At 37.1% G+C, this 12,919-nt stretch overlaps 1 protein-coding gene across 3 annotated transcripts in view; it reads right to left on the bottom strand.

Annotated features, from left to right (window-relative positions):
• PPP1R12A (protein phosphatase 1 regulatory subunit 12A) overlaps positions 1-12,714 on the bottom strand; it is a 130,649-nt gene extending 117,935 nt beyond the window's left edge. For all 3 annotated transcript variants that reach the window (XM_081130558.1, XM_081130559.1, XM_081130560.1), the window contains exons 1-2: positions 11,973-12,714; positions 11,308-11,564 (exon numbers count right to left, since the gene is read on the bottom strand). In XM_081130558.1, coding sequence (XP_080986684.1) covers positions 11,308-11,564; positions 11,973-12,225 — 510 coding nt within the window. In that variant the 5' untranslated portion in view covers positions 12,226-12,714. The remainder of the gene's footprint in view (positions 1-11,307; positions 11,565-11,972) is intronic.
• Positions 12,715-12,919: the final 205 nt, after the last annotated feature.

Here is a 12,919-nt window from a genome sequence, read left to right as displayed (position 1 = left end):
TACCTATAACTTAAACATAATTTCCTCAAGGATGTCTTTCTTGACATTCTAGGTTAAATCCTCCTAATAAAAACTTTCATCTCACCCTATTCTAACATTTACTAAAATTGTCATTACTTGTTCATACTGCCATTTCCCCTATATTGTACAGCACATGCAGGCAGGGACCACTGCTTTTAGAGATTAGTACAGTGCCAGGCATACTGTAAATAATGATTTATCTATTTGTTGCATGAATGAGTTAATAACTAAATGAATTACAGCATCATATATCTGTAAAACACAAACACTTTAATATATTAAAAATTTGTACAACACAAATTTTATTAATATATACAGACTAACAAAGTAATAAAACAGATTTTCCTATGGGTGACTTAAGAGAAGGAAGATAACATCACGTTATGAATGTTAATAGATATGTGTCAGCAGGACTACTTTTAAGGTTAGTATTCTACATTAGATATACCAGAAACTTGACTGAAAATGTATTTTGTATAAACCAACATTAAAGCCCCACGTTATTTTGAGCAAACACAAAATTTCTAAGAAACAACTCTAGCAATACAATGTCATGAATGAGCAAAGATGTACATCAGCGATTTTCAACCTTTTTCATCTCATGGCACACATAAACTAACTACTAAAATTCTGCGGCACACCAAAAAATGTATTGTATTTTTGCGAATCTGACAAAAAAAAGTAGGTATAATTTTAATTCATCCTCTACTGGACGGCTATTGTATTGGCTGTTGTCATTTTTTTATTTGCCCCTGACTAAATACTCAGGTATTGCATGTTTTAAAAATTATTGCAGCACATCAGCTGAACACTGCTGATGTGTATCTTTGTATAATATCCACCATATAAAAATAAATTGGAAATATACTAAATATCCATCATCAGACAACTAAGAAAATAAATTCTGGGATGTATAAGTGTACTCACACACATATATACACACAGTGGAATCAATATTCATTAACAGAGAAATATTTCTAACAATGTGTAATATAAAAAGCAGGTTATAAACCAGAAAGTTAAGTATAATTATAACAAGTTGTATTAGAGATGGATAAAATAAAATTATCAAAGTTTTTTTTTTTTTAAATCTTCACCAGAGGATATTTTCTCCATTGCTCTAACCGCTGAGCTACACTGGCCAGGGGAAATTTACCAAAGTTTTAAATAGGGCTACCTTCAGGTCTGAAAATTTGGATAGCATTTAATTTTTTTTATTATTTCTCTTTGATGCTTTAAGTACTTAAATATTTTCTTAATTTTCTTTTTTTTTTAGCTAAAATACATATAGAACAGCAAACAAACTTGAAAATAAGCCTTTTTAAAATAAAATGAAGATGGAAAAGACAGAGCAGAAGGCATTGAAGGCTTAATAATTACTTAAGGCATTTTCATGTACAACGTAAGATAAATAAAAATACTGAGAAGAACATAAATTTAAAGACACTTATAAAAAAAAATATGATTGGAAGAGTTAAATAGCAATAGATATTTTAAAAGAAAAAAACCTTGAATGAGGCAAAGTTTTTATGCAGATTATTCCATGTACTTGGAAAGGATATAGAAATTACTGAAAAAGTCATCCGTGTTAATCTTTTTTTAAAAAAGACTGTATAAATTAACATATCTCTGAGAAAACAATAGCTCTTAATAAAATACAGTATAGTGATCTGGCAAAAGCAGCATTAAATTCTTTTTTGGAAAATACAACATCCACAAAAAAAAGACCACGTTCAAATCACAAGCTATCACCTTGAGTTGCTTCATGCAAAGTCTAGAAAACAAATGAAGAGTACACTAGGTTAATCATAAAGAAACTCTGAAGCATACTCAAATCCAAACAATGTAGAAAGAGTTAACTAAAGTCCAAGATAGCCTTTTTATGAACATGCTCCAATTAAGAATAAGCTTTTTAGAAAATATCATCTAATCACTGATAGTATTTATTAACCATGATTACCCATGACCTACCTATCTGCCAGTCTTGTCTCAAAATGACTATCATTTTCAAAGTTAAAAAACTGAAAGAATTAAAAACAAAACAAAACAACAAAACAGCAAAAAAAACCCACAACACTGAAAATAGTCAAAAGAATGTTCTGGAGCTGAAGCTCTAATAGAAGACTTCCAGAAATATTCCAAGCAAAAGTATAAATATTGAAATAAGTTTATAACTATCTAAAATAATTTTGAAGGCAAATAAAATTAATATACTTTAGTATGTTTAATGCAAAGTAAAGATAATTGGGGTGTGTGTGTCTATGTGCTTTCACAGTAAATCCAAGAAAATACACTTTCCCACACGGTTAATTTCTAAGAGGGTATCAATTCACATCTCATAAAATTTCTCCTTTGCCTTACGCAAGTATTCAAGAAAATGACACAACTTTCTACAGCCTTATGATTTTTTTGTGAAAGAACATGTTAAACAAAAAGTAATTTCATCTCAAATATGAGTTAATAACCAAGTTAAAGTAATGCTTTTTTATTCAGTGAAGCTCTCCCTGCAGAATATCTCACTCAATGCACATAACGCATTTAAATAGAGTACTAAAAAGGTGACAGCTGAGGAATGCCTTCATTTCTTTCCATGGTTTCTACTGAATGTCATTTCAGAAATGCCTATACGACACATGACAATGTGGAATGTCTCCACCCATGAAAGAACATTCAAGTCGAGAAAGCACACTTAGGGCAGTAACAGAGAGCTCAACTTTGTCTTTTTATGGTTAGCCAGCACAACAATGAAAAGATAAACCACCAAAATACTAATAAGGTAAGAAAATACTGACATACAGGGATCCATAGTGAAAATGTTATTTAGGAAAAAAAGTGTGATTAAAATTGTTAGAAAATATGAGTTAGTTTCTAATGCCAGTATGCTAGGGATTCCTTTTCTAAATAAACACCCAATGATTTCTTTAAAGAAATTAATTTTTTAAATGTTACATAAACTGAGCAACATTCTATTTGTATTGGTAATCAAGAATATATTCCACTTTGACCATAATACAACTACCTCTACATTATAAGTATTATAAAAGTAAGTTTTTGGTATACAATTTTTTATTAGAACATCTTTAATGTTTGTTAGCTGTTATATTTACCCACACAAACTATCATCATTTTGTTTTCTATGCATTCAGCTCTTCACAAGATTAGTCTATTTGTGTTCAATTTTTTTCAGTCAACAAACATTTACTGTGCACTTGCTAAAAAATGCAGTTACCAAAGGAATTTAAAGAAAAATTAACCAAAGCCCCTACTTAAAGGAATCCACTATTTTGTCAGGTGATAAGATATACTAAGGATAGCAGATAGTGTATATGTGTCACTCTTAGGGTTTAAATAGTAAGTTAGAGAATCATCGTGTACCCCAGTGGTCAAGCAAGTCCACAGTTTGTTCTTTGAGCTGTGCCTTAATATAAATAAGCCGGGAAATACATTCCAGAGGAAGATTACATGTGCAAAGGCTTATGGAAGTGTAAGTATGAAACCAGTGGTACCTAAAGGCAGTTTTCACCAATCTCCTGAATCTCTTCAGGCAAATTATTCATTGTTCCTTACTGGGTCGATGAGGAGCCAAGAGCTTGCACCCTGATGCAATCTAGCCTGCCACACCACTTGCACTTTATCACATCCTACCTAAAAGGAGGACATAGGAAATAGACATGAAATCTGTTCACCCCCAATCACACTCTCTACTTGCATAAAAGAGCACCAAGAACAGCTGTGGTCAATACAGCAATACTGTAGATTGATATGAGACCCCACTGTCCTTCATTTGAACATACTCATACCCTATATCCTTTTGTTATTCTTTTTCTCTATGAAATGATGATAGGTGATCAAGTTGTTTGTTTTTAATGCCCAAACATGGCAAAATGAAAATTAGACTATCTTCTTTTAATCATCAAAAAATTTAAAAACATGTCCATGAAACGTAAAATTCTGGGAATCAATGATTTGATGGGCAACAACCAAATCCCATTTCAAACGGTGCTCTCATAAGGAAAAAAAATTTCTATTGCCTTTTCCAAGTTAAGATCTGAAATATAATTTGGCTCAAGTGTGCAAAATAATTTAAGGAATGGAATATTCTTATGACTTGGATATTCCTACTAAAGAAGGCTTCCAATTAAAATCAAACATAATTATTGTTGTTTTACTAATTCAGGAGTTAATTCAAGTAACTTTATTAGCATTTCTTGTAATATCTCAAGTCTTAAATATAAATATCAATAATCACTGCACAGAAAGTAAATTGCAGGAGGTTAAGCTAAATGGTAGTGACAAACTGAAAGTAAATGCAGGGGATTAAGCTAAGTAATAGTGATGAACTCATATCAGCGATATGAGTCTACCTAAAATTTACCTCTTTTCATTAAAAGAGTTAAGAATGTGTGTTTTATAAAGCATTTACTGTAAATGAATATATAAAAACACCTAAAGCAATAATATAAATTGTTATTACGATAAAGGAAAATGAAGATGTTTAAAGATTAAACTCTGTCCTAAAACAAAAGTTTTTGTTGCTTTTGTAACTTCCTTTGAAACTTCCCAAAGCACTTGATCAAATACTCTGCACATAATGACTAGTTAGACACAATACTGGCAGTCCTTAAAATTTAGGACAGATTCTGACAGTACTACTGCATTTCAATTACTATAGAATTTTTTTTAAAGTGTTGGCTAGCTAACACAAAAGTAGATGAAGAAAAAATTATATATACGCGTGTGTTTCATTTGATTCTCTGCTAATTGAGGGGACCCTCCAAATACTAATAATGAATCATAATGACTGGAAGATTTAAGAATATGTGCTTTCTTCTTCAGACTTAAAAGAAAACATCTAACACAGTGTTAAGTTTGGGCTTCTGGAACCAGATAGAACCTGAGTTAGAACCCCACTATTCCGTTTATTATCTTAGTAACCCTGATCAAGAGAAAAGGGACATTCTGAGAATTAAATGAGATATTGGTTGCAAATGTACCTACCATAATGTTTCGCATATAGCAAATCCTCAGCAAATTCCATTCCTCAATAAAACACTGTGATAAGTCATGGCTACTACATATTTAAAACCCCAACTTCGAATAAACACAAAATGACTGTTGGCAGTTTTCAACCTTTCAAAGATGTATACTAAAATTCCAATACTCCATCTTTTCAACATGACTGAACTTCACAAACTTTCAAAAGAAAAGTGGGGTAAAAATGGCATTTTTTTGCAGGCAGAGATGAAATGAAAATAGAAACTTTGGGAAGTATCAAGAAGTAACATGCTACAGCAGTAACAAAAACAACTGTTTTATATGCCTTCCCCTAAACTTTTAGTCATGCATTAAAAATCATCTAGCTAGATTTTTTTAAAAAGTACAGGTACTTTTCTTATGTGAACAGTATTTTGTAAAATATGGTAACAAATGGTTGATGAGAAAGAAATTTCTCTACTCCATCTAGTGCTTCTACCTGGCTATACTAGAAAATGCTAAGTCACAGCTTGCAATCACACTGTAGCTGAAGCACATGAAAGATGGTCCTGGTTGTGACACTTCAAAGTCAGACCACAAAACTGCTGCCAGGAAGCACAAAGGCAGTAACTGCAGAGAAGGCATTATAACAGCAACAGTGTGGGTACTGATGCCCTACCAGCATAACCCATATATGGCTAGGGTTGTCCATTTATTTGCAGGAAGTGAGGGGCCAGTATGGGGTTAGAAGTTTTGTTTGTTTAGGTGGGGTTTTTAAAAAATGGATTTAGGATGATTTCAATAAAAATTTTAAGAGCCATCAGCTTAAAGTGTTATAGCTTTCTAACAAGAATATTATGCAGAAAAATAACTTAAACTGCACATTCTTTTAATCACATATTTTAACATTATTTGAGTGATCCAATAGAGTCTTCCAAGATCTTAACATGCCCCCTCCAAAAAGGGTAAACAATTATAAGCTCTATATTCAGTTTTAAATAGATGGCTCATATATACCAATTACATGATTGCCTCACAAGAGACTCAGTATCAGATGCTTCCAGTCTCTTTTCCTTCTGGTTGGAAAACATTTTAAGTAGCGCTATTAGAATACTTTTAAAAAGAGAGTTACATTTCAGATTACAATCCAGTGAAAACTGATTGGCTGAGAAGATTAAGACTTAAGAAAAGACTGCACAAAAGTATTCCTTTTACTGACAAGATGGGAGTCACATATTTTTACAAAGAAGCTTCAAATGGCTCCCTTAGAAGTTGATAAAATTTATATTTAAGGGCAAACGGATTTAATACTAAACATATCTGCAAATCTGTATTGAAAAGTATAAATTCAGCATTTTAAAATTATAATCACATAGAACATGGATCTAATTCTACTTTGTATTCCTCTATAGGACCTAGTTCAGACCCTTATAGAGAAGGTAGCAAATTAATGACTCAACTGACTATTCGTCTATTACTTAAACAAGATTTAAACAGGTTTAGGATGTTTTAATAGGAAGAAGGTTAATATTAAGAATTTTTTAAATCTCAAGATAAAAAAATATTGTACAGAAGACCCACAACAAAATTTTTCATTTCTTTATAAACATACAAGTTCTATTATGTACAAGAACAATACTCTAAGCATCTGGATGTAAAGGTTTTAAAAATTTAGCTCATAACATATAAATAAACTTCATATCTATGAAGGCAAAAGATACAATTCGATTAAGTCTTTAGTGAGTACCTACTATGTTCCAGGCTCTGGAAATACAAACTGTGGAGCCTGGGTCCTTGGAGTCATCTAGGAAAGACAACTTACAAACACTATTCACTAAGAAGGGTTTTAATAGCAACAGAGAGGCAAAATGTAAGTAAGGTACAGTGAGCACCCCAGGAGTGTCTCTCCAGTGCCGTAATATTATTCAAATTCAAAAGATAGAAAGATACCTTCTGGCTGGCAACAGAGTTGAACTCTGAAAATTTACTAGGATTTTGACTGGCAAAGGAGGAGGATACTCTAGTGGCAGAAAAAGTATGACCATAGTTATGGAAATTAAAAAAAGTAAAAGTTATAACACAATGCAGATATATCAGGTATAAACTAAATAATGAAACACTTTAAATCTGAATTTAAGGAGTGACACAAAGTGGTATCATTAAAATTTTGAATTGAATGCTGGATTGGACCAGGGAAGAAGATATGGGGAAAGCAATTAGCTATTACTATACTCTAGGGATAAAAATAATAAAGGAATGAACTAGATTGATAGTGAGAGTGGCAAGGAAAAGAACTGATGCAAGGCAAGTGTGAAGGAGACTGACTGGATATATGCAGACAAGGGGATGAGTAAACAATAGTTAAAATGCTTAAGTCCTGACCTAGAGACTAACGACATCACTGACAGAAACAGGGATCAATGAAAAGAGTAGACTTGGTGAAGAAAGACAAGTTTCATTTCAGGTTGAAGTGATAAAAGTATATTATAAAACTGAATTACAATTATAAAAATCCATGTTTGAGTAAGATCCTTTGAAGAAATCACTAAAGTAAATGTAATTACAGTATAGTAGTTGCTATTCCATGGCAAAAAGGATGGGCTATATTACAACTTAAAGATATATTTTTAAATATAAAATCACAATATATTGAATAATAAATCAATACAACATCTGTAGAAAAATGAAAGTGAGGGACTGGAGCTCTGCAGAAATGTGAGAAATGGAAATTGACTTAGAAGTCACTGGCACAAGAGGAAGCAGATACGATTTTAAGGTACAAAACAAAAGGCTAAACTAAAAACTACTGGAAGAAATTTCAGTCCTGCCTTTTATGCACACCAATATTAGTAAGAGTCAGCAATAAAACATTCTATAGAAAACTCTATTCCTCTCCTGAAATCTTTATAAAGTAAACTGCAATACAGATCACATAAGTCTAAAACTCTACCAGGTAGCTATAAAATCAGAGCTGATTATCACCCACTGTATAAATGAAAATATACTCTAAGACCTCAGTTCTAGAAAATCAGATATTTATATCATAATTTCCATACCATTTTCTAGCAATGGGGGAGTGGGCTATTCTAGAGACCAAGATAGGAAATTCGACAAGAAACACTGCTTTCTTTTTTCTTATATGCATGACATATTTCTTCCTTTTTTCTTTTTAAAATTGATTTTAAAGAAGGGAGGGAGAGAGAGGGAGAAACATCAATGTGAGAAAGATACACGGATGGGTTGTCTCCCATACACCCGTAATCAAACCCGCAACCTAGGTATGTGCCCAGGCAGGGTATGGAACCCACGACATTCCAGTGCAGGGGACGCCGCTCCAACCAACTGAGCCACACGGGCCAGGGCTGCAAGACATATTTCTATACAAAAAGGAGAGCCGAAAACTGATTATCTTCTGTAACTCCTAATAACAGCACATTTAACCAATTAATAAAGAAACTTTTAGCCAGGCCAAGCGTGGCTCAGCGGTTGAGCATCCACCTAGGATCCAGGAGATCCCCGTCGGATTCCCAGACAGGGCACATGCTCGGGTTGCAGGCTCCATGCCCGGGGGGCGGGGGACGTGCAGGCGGCAGCAGATCAATGACTCTCTCATCATTGATTTTCTATCTCTCTCCCCCTCTCCTTGAAATCAATAAAGAAATATTTTTTTAAAAAGAGAAACTTTTAAATATAAGTTGCTTATATTAAAAAAAAGGAAGGAAAATATTAGATATTTGTGTGTTGTGATGTCCCTAAAACTTTTCTCCTGACAGTGAAATTTAGGACACTTGATCAGAAGCAAAAAAGTAAATGAATATTCCAAAACATTAACTAATAATTAATCTACTAAAAACATTTTAAGTGTTCTATGATCTTTTGAGAAGCTAAATAAAATAACTATTCAAGGACTATTAACAAATCAGTGGGTCAACTTTAGGTTTTATAATTTAAGTATTTAAAAAAGCAGCATTCAAAAGATTCCTTAAGAACTTAACATTTTCTTGTAATTCTTTTATTTAAATGAGTTTTATTTATCACCCTTCACTATCTGTTGTCCTGAATTTGCCTCAGGCAAACTCCTTGTGCTCACAATCACAATGGAGGAAAACAAGACTTAATAAAGGAGAAATGAGAACGGAGAAAAAGGTAAAAAAAAAATTTTAATCCTTGATATTTTAAAGAATTTAGCTTCACTGATTTAGGAATGTGCAGAAAGATTACAAAAAAAATGTTATGCAAATGATTATGCATAAACTTGGAAACTTCTGCTTAAGCACTTGTCCGCTAAAACAAAATATCCAATGAAGACTACACCTGTATAATGCCAAACTAACCACTGAATTCAGTTATTCAGGAAGACACTGGTAAGTCTGATAATTCTTGCAACAAGTCTAAGTTGAGAATACATTAAAAAAATCTTTAAGAAGCCTGTTACATATTTTTTTCTCTGCCTACCTAAGCCAATAATATTAAGTATTAGAAAATTTCCTCTACAAATTGGATTCCTCCACAACAATAACAACTTTACATTTCTATTTGACAATTTTAATAAAATATATTGATGTGAACCATTATCTAATTGTATCCTAACCTCAGGCATACAATAACTGTCTTTTGGAAACAATTCCATAATAAAATGTGTAAACCACATTGAAATAAATTTAAAGATTCACTTTATATAATTACATTATCATTTTTAATGCCAAACTTCTTCATTTTCAACACCATGTTTTTAGAATTTAGAGTTATGCTATGCCTTAAAATAAACTTCAGCCAAATAAAAAGCTTCATATACATTACAGACTCTGAATTAATTAAATAGAAAAGGGTCTAAAGACCATGGCATAGACCATGGGGTGCCACATTCTGAATTCCAGATTTGTCCTGCAACTTGTCAGTCACTTCAGTTCATCCAGTCAACTTTGTAAACAAAGGCTATAAGCCAAGTTTGATATGAGAATTCAATTAAAGCTTAAAGCGATGGTCATTCATTAAACAGGAAGAGTAAAAGGAAAAATGCCACCACCACACACGTCTCTTTGAAAAATGCAGCAAGGTAATACGCATAAAATACAAAGTCTTAATTTTCAACCTCCCAAACAAGTTTTTGCTACAATATTTCTCAAAATAAAGCTACAATCTTCCAAATATAACCAAGGCAACTTTGAGCTACTGTACAAGTCTTTTCAATGTAAGGGGAAGCTTTGCTGTCAAGTCCTTTTCTAGTAACTCCCAAGTTGCCCACTAAGAAATTGGAAAGAGTCTATGTCTTCTCACCTATTACCATCACTAAAAATTGCTTTTTATGCAGAACTCTACGTGGTTGTGTTGCTCTTGGCCTGTTAAAGGCAAAGGAACATTATCTCTGGATTGCCAATAGTTTCTCCTTATTTGGCTAACATTGAGAGATCCCAATCAGACTACTATAAAACTTTAACATGCACAAAGCATCCATTTTGAGAAAAGTTTGTGAACAGCTTCCCACCCCCACAAGAAAAATCAGAGCCCGGTAACTGGCTTTGAAAAGAGTGCCCGTGTTTATTCTTCTCTTTCTAACTCCAGTGCACACCCCAGGACCTGCGGCTCAAGGATCTCTGACACTGCGGCAAACTCTCCATTCAATACGTTCGGGTCCGGCGGGGTAGGCAAGCCCCTGCAAACGCTTCCTTACCCCGTCGCCTCCCTTTCAGCCGGTGCAGATCAGCTAATTACACCCCGTTTTTTTTTTTTTCCCTCCCCAGTGACCAAGAGTAATAAAGGAGAAAACAGGAAATCGTCCGCTCAGGGCTCTAGGCTTAGGGCTCTTGATTACTATCATCATCATCATCATCATCATCATCATTTGTAATCAAGTCCTACAAAGTACAACAAATCCAATGCCCCTATAAGCCAAAGACGGCCAACTGCCCAAGGGTCCCTAATGCCCCTTGTTGGTCTTTTTTCTTCAGCATCTTCTGCCCTCCGAGTTTATCACTGACATCGGGCCTCAGGCACAGCCACACTACACCCACCCCTCCCGGTCTCGTCCCCAAATCCCAGACACACGTCCACAAAAGGCCCTGGGGCCCCAAGCCAACCACAGTCCCTTTTCCCCTCGGCCCCGGAAATCGGCCGGTTCCCAACTCCACCGCCAACCGGTCTGAAGGGGGCCTCCCACCCAGCGCCCTCCCTCCACCAGCTCTCTCCCTGCCTCCCTCCTTCCATCGCGGGAAGCCGCCCCGAGCTTCAGGAGGCCCAGCGCCGAGCGCAGGCCCCGGCGGGAGCGCGACGAGGACCCGCAGGGTGAGAGAACAGGCGGCGGGGCGCACAGACCTGGTGCAGGGCAGTGAGTCCGTCCACATTGGCGTAATTGATGTCGGCGCCGCGATGCAGCAGCTTGAGGACCTCGTCCGTGTCGCCGCTGGAACAAGCAGCCAGGAAGACGGCGCCATCGTCGAACTTCACCTTGGTCTTCTGGCGCTTCACCACGGGAGGCTCGAGGTCCGTCTCTGAGCCGATCCAGCGCTTCAGCTGCTCGTTCCGCTTCTGCTTCGCGTCCGCCATCTTCATCCCCTCTCCTGCCGCCGGGTCTTCTTATCGCGAGGGGGGAAGGGGGAGGCGGAGAGGGAAGAGAGGGGAGGCAGGGGGGGTGTGACTGTTTCTATGAGTGCGGGCCAGAGGAGCGCTGGGAGCCGGGAGGAGACGCTCGAGACTTCCAGTATCCCACAGAGCACTGGGGCGGCGCGCCCGGCCGAGCGGACCTCCCTTTCTACCACAGAAGCCCTCCCGCCCCCGGCCGGCCACCCGTCACCGGCGGCCAATTTAGCGTAACTTCGCGAGATCCGGGCAGGGAGGCGCCCTTCGGTCAGGGCGCATGCGCCCTGGGCCCGCGCCCGCCCCAGGAAGAGCGCTCCCGCGAGCCGCGGCGGGGGCGGCCAGGCCACCGGAGGGAAGCGGGTGTGGTCCAGGCCGCCGGGGCTGCGGGGGCTGGGACCAACCTGGAAGGGCGGAGACAGGGAAGGAAGGTTGTCCTGCCGGGCTGAGGGCTCCTGAGGTTCCGGAGGCCGACAGGCGGGCGGTGCGGCGGCTCTGACACCGCAGTCCTGCTTCCAAGGCTGTCACGGCTCCGCCGAGTTGTTTGAGGAGGGCGGTTTTTCCTATTGGCTGCGTAATTTGAATGGAATGGTGGCTAGGTTGTGAGTTAAGCGCTTGTGATTTCCCTTTCTGGGGAACTCGGATGAACTTGGGCATGTCAGTATTGATAAGGACTTTTTAAAAGTGAGGTCCGTGTAGCCCAGGGCTTTGGGGGTAGGCAGATCTCAGCGGAGGTGACCGCCTGGTGACAGGGTTGACCTGCGGTAATTGCGGCGGCTTCCTGCCAGCCTCCCCTATAGAAACGTGTTTCCTCTTACGCTTGTTTTTTTGTCACTTTGTTTTGTTTTTTCTCTTCCGCGTAATTTGGGCCCTCTTTCTTCCTTTTCCTTCAGTGCTCTAGGCCTGTCCGGTACTACCCGAGAGCGTAGCTCAGCCCCGTTACTAGTCCTGACCTTTTAAGGGATTTCTGTTCCTGCTCCATCGCTTTCTAAGGATGGGTAAAGACCCAACTGCTTCTAGAGTTCAAAAGGAATGTTAGTATTACACGATTAATTCAGCCGGTATTTATTGAATACTCACTGTGAACCAGACATTGTTCTAGGCACTATCGATACAATAGTATCAATAAACTACCTTTTGAGGTCACATGTTAAAAAAAAAAAAAAGACGTAATTTATCATCATACAATCAGCTTTTTAACTTTGTCTTTATGATACACCACACAGGCTTTGTAACAAGTACTAATGTCTTTAATATTTTTTTAAAAATTTTCTATTACAGTTGACGTTCAACATTATGTCAGTTCGAGGTGTACAACACAGTGGTTAGACATTTGTATCAGAAGTGATCC

This window comes from Miniopterus schreibersii, assembly GCF_964146895.1.
Source record: "Miniopterus schreibersii genome assembly, chromosome: 2".
NCBI classification, from domain to species: domain Eukaryota; kingdom Metazoa; phylum Chordata; class Mammalia; order Chiroptera; family Miniopteridae; genus Miniopterus; species Miniopterus schreibersii.
The sequence above is the reverse complement of the archived record's forward strand: the minus strand, read 5'-3'. Positions and strand labels throughout refer to the sequence as shown.